Below are 2,403 nucleotides of genomic sequence, written 5' to 3' on the forward strand. Positions count from 1 at the left end.
ATTTACTTTGTAATAGAGTTATTACAAAGAGCTTGAAATAGAGTTATTATTAGGGAGGGGTGAGAGATTAAGAGTTTAATTCCTAGATTGTAATAGGTTGTAATATGAAGTTGCTCAATTTAGTGGAGTTAAAATCTTACTCGAGTAGGTGGTGGCTTTTAATTTTTTGAGCAAGGAGTTTTCCACATAAAAATTATATCTTTTACTTTATGTCTATTTAGTGTGGGAACAAATAAAGAACCCAATACTCCATACAATTTGGTGGACTCATAGTTTCTATCAATTGGTATTAGAGCAGGTTCTTTCTAAAAGGTTAACACCTAGAAAGGATCTTCATCATAGCTGCTCCACCAAACCTCGAGAAAGGACAATCAACCACAAGACCTCTATGACTCAATGGAAAGAATTATGGATGGTGGAAAACCAGAATGCATGACTTCATTATGGCTGAGGAATCCGAGCTTTGGGACATGATTTGTGATGGTTCTTTTGTCCCTATGAAAATTGTTGGAGAAGGAATAAGGACTGTTCCAAAAACCAGAAAAGAATACAATGATGCCGACCGAAAATCTGTTGAGAAGAACTTTAAGGCGAATAAGATTCTTATCTTTGGTATTAGAACAGACGAGTATAATCGTGTCTCGACGTGTGAATCTGTGAAAGAAATTTGAGAAGCTCTTCAAACTGCTCACAAGGGAACTACTCAGGTAAAGTAGTCCAAAATAGACATGCTTACCACCGTGTATGAGCTCTTTAAAATGAATGAGAATGAGTCTATTCAATAGATTCATACCCGTTTCACCTGCATAATCAATGAGCTTCATTCTCTTGGAGAAATCATTCCACCTAACAATCTGGTCCGGAAGATACTCAGTGTTCTACCAGGTCCTTGGGAAAGCAATGTTAATGCCATCACTGAAGCCAAGGACTGCAAAAACTAACTATTTATGAGCTAATTGAAAATCTCAAAACCTATGAGATGAAGAGTAAGAAAGATCTTGAAAGAAGAGATCCCAAGAAGGAGAAGATCCTGATCCTCAAAGCTGCCAACAGCGACTCAAGTAGTGATGAATCTGACATGGCGTATCTCACTCAAAGTTCGAAGAAATGGTAGGATTCCAAAGAAAAGAATTTCCAGTAGGAACTATAAAGGAAATGATTGATATCATAAAGGTGCAAAGTCTGGACACTTCATTAAAGATTGTCCTCTTCATAAGTAGGATCACTACATAAACAACATTGATAAGGCATCCATGAGGAACCCGGTCCCTGACAGAGGTTCAAAAGAAGAGATGTTGCTGACAACATGGTGCAGCAAGCTGCCTGGGGAGATTCCTCTAGTGAATCTGAAGGTGAATATGACCAAGGAAATACATCTATAATGGTTGTTGACAATGAATCTTCAGAATATGAGCTAATCTTTGCACTCATTGCTAAATCTGATGATGATGAGGACGAGGAAGAAGATGAGGAAAACTTTCTTAATGTTCAAATAAATTTGAAAATTTACTCTCAGAAAAAAATGATGTCATTAGCAAATGTGTTGATCTATGCCTATCAAATTCTCATTAATGAGAAAAACTCTCTAACTAAAGAAATTGGTGATGTAGAACAAGAGAGGGATGATATGGTAGTTTTCATTATATATTTGAAGGAACAAGTGGATGAAGTAACTAGAGAAAATACTTTATTGAAAAACCAAATGAAAAAAATGGATGGACACCTCTAATAGAAAAGAAGTGGCTAGTGAGGCTCAACTTGAGCTGGAAAACGAGCTTAAGAAAACCAAAATGAGTCTTGCTACTGTGCTAGAAAAGAATAGACAACTTCTGGAGGATCTAAAAAGGGTTAAAAATGATCTTGATAATTCACTCTACTAGACCTGGTCCTCTGATGTAATTGCTTCTATGTACAAGAGTAATGGTGGAGGCATGCAAGGAATCGGGTTCTAAAAGGCCAAAACCCCTTATAATGCCCATAGAAAGTATGTCACCATTACTGATAATTGACTGTGCACTCATTGTGGTTAGACTGGCCATTACAAGGATTCATATAAAGCTAAAATTCAGTCTCTACAGAAAAATAAAAATTTTGTTGAAAAGAAGCCTATAGTTGAGGAATCTAGTTCCCTGAAAAGAAAATATATGTTGCATGCATGGTCTAAAAGAAGTTTGATTCACTCATTCTATCATTATAAGTGGTCCAAGGTGGCACGGGTTCCTAAGTCTAATCAGTGATTTTGTCTACTGGCCAGAGTAAGAGGAGGCAGTCAAAAATGGTACATGGATAATGGCTAATCGAAGCATGTGACTAGAAGAATGGATAATTTTCTCTCACTCAAGGCCTTTCAAGGTGGCAATGTGTCTTTTGAAAACGGCAAGAAAGGATACATTATTGGTATTG

General features: G+C 36.8%; 1 protein-coding gene across 1 annotated transcript; it reads left to right on the forward strand.

Annotated features, from left to right (window-relative positions):
• The first annotated feature begins 428 nt into the window (after positions 1 to 428).
• Positions 429 to 941, forward strand: LOC138907035 (uncharacterized). The gene is made up of 2 exons (XM_070197006.1): positions 429 to 656; positions 786 to 941. The coding sequence occupies exons 1-2, from the start codon at positions 429 to 431 to the stop codon at positions 939 to 941; spliced, it is 384 nt and encodes a 127-aa protein (XP_070053107.1).
• Positions 942 to 2,403: the final 1,462 nt, after the last annotated feature.

This window comes from Nicotiana tomentosiformis, chromosome 1 (assembly GCF_000390325.3).
Source record: "Nicotiana tomentosiformis chromosome 1, ASM39032v3, whole genome shotgun sequence".
Classification (NCBI taxonomy): Eukaryota; Viridiplantae; Streptophyta; class Magnoliopsida; order Solanales; family Solanaceae; genus Nicotiana; species Nicotiana tomentosiformis.